At 59.4% G+C, this 1,425-nt stretch overlaps 1 protein-coding gene across 1 annotated transcript in view; it reads right to left on the bottom strand.

Annotated features, from left to right (window-relative positions):
• The window catches only part of ZNF335 (zinc finger protein 335), a 10,524-nt gene that overhangs the window by 7,471 nt on the left and 1,628 nt on the right, over positions 1-1,425 (bottom strand). Inside the window, 7 exon segments of the mRNA XM_035896147.1 lie at positions 1-2; positions 5-36; positions 155-231; positions 318-434; positions 642-660; positions 868-980; positions 1,064-1,241. The exon segment at positions 1-2 is cut by the window's left edge and continues 118 nt beyond it. Coding sequence (XP_035752040.1) covers positions 1-2; positions 5-36; positions 155-231; positions 318-434; positions 642-660; positions 868-980; positions 1,064-1,241 — 538 coding nt within the window.

Genomic DNA, 1,425 nt, shown 5'->3' with positions numbered 1-1,425 from the left:
TCCTCGCAGACGTAGTCGCAGAACTCACACTTGAACCTGCCAGGACAAGGCCGCCCGTCACACGGGCAGCAGGGGCCTTCTGTCCTCCCCACTGAGGGGGAGCCGGGATGCTGGCTCTACCAGGGGATGCTGCAGGCTGTTGCGGGGCTCCTACCTGCGGTTGGCAATGGCCTGGATGTGCGTCAGCAGGTGCATCTTGAACGTGTAGCGCTTCTTAAAGGACTTCCCGCACTGCAGCGGAACAAAGCAAAGCAGCATTCACCTCCCATCCAGCCTCACTTGTACCAGCCCTCCCCAGGCCATGTCCCCTGCCTCACCTTGTCACACATGTGCGGTTTCTCCGTACTGTGTGTCTTCATGTGCTGCGTAAGCCTCTTCTGCATGGGGTAGATACGATTGCATACGGGGCACGGGAAGGAGTTCAGCTTTGGGGGCTGGAGGGAGAGCACGAAGAGGAGCTCACCTGAGAGGGGCTCGCCAGTTTCCTTACCCTCTCCCCACTGCAGGACCTGGGCTGCCTTTCCTCAGGTGATCCAGAAACACTGCCTTCAACGAGGCACCAAGAATTTGTGGAAGACCCAGACAAGCCTCTTCCCACGTAACAGTGCTGAGAGACAAGCCAACGGGGTACTCAAACTCACCGGATCAGCTCTCTTTTTCCTGAGAAAAAAAAAAAAAAGAAAACCCCCTTGTGTCAGCCATATCCCCAGTCTGAGCTCCCTTGTACCCGACAGCAAAACCACACATTTCGGAAAGGGCCATAGGTCAGGGGAAGGGGCAGCCATGGCTGCACTCCCAGGGCAGGAGGAACAGTGTCAGTGCCGTTCAGCCAGGCTGCAAGACAATCTAGGACTGCGCTTCCCTTACCTGTCCCGGCTGTGCACTGTGGAGTGCCGGATGACGTCCTTCTTGTACACGCTGGTGTAATTGCACTCCTCGCACTTGTAGGGTTTGCTGCCCACGTGGTTGAACATGTGTTCCTGCGAGAAGCAGAGTGGGGGCCGTGAGACCTGGGGCTACCAGCCACCCTCGTGAGTACAGGCACGGGACAGATGGTGCTCACCTTGAGGGAGGACCAGCGCCGTGAGCGGTAGCTGCACTGAAGGCACTTGAAGAGCTGCGGGTCATTGGCCTCGTGCGAGTTGACGTGGAAACGCAGATCATCGTGCGTGAGGAAACGTGAGCCGCAGATCCGACACAGGTAGGGCCTCATCAGGGGCTTGGGTGACTTGTAGTAGTACCTGTGGAAACAGGACCGGGGCTCAGAGTTGTGGTGGCAAACAGGGGCTGGACCAGCCCTGGGCACAGGCCAGAGGGCCCAGCACTGGCTCGGCACACACCCCTCACCTGCGCCCCATGTACTTGCGGTATTTCTTGCCCAGGAAGCGGCGGGGGGGGCGCCCCCGCCCCCCGGGGGGGGTGTCT

This window comes from Egretta garzetta, unplaced genomic scaffold, assembly GCF_000687185.1.
Source record: "Egretta garzetta isolate BGI_Z169 unplaced genomic scaffold, ASM68718v1 scaffold356, whole genome shotgun sequence".
NCBI lineage: Eukaryota > Metazoa > Chordata > Aves > Pelecaniformes > Ardeidae > Egretta > Egretta garzetta.
Note: the sequence above shows the minus strand (reverse complement) of the source record. Positions and strands in the feature narration are given on the sequence as shown.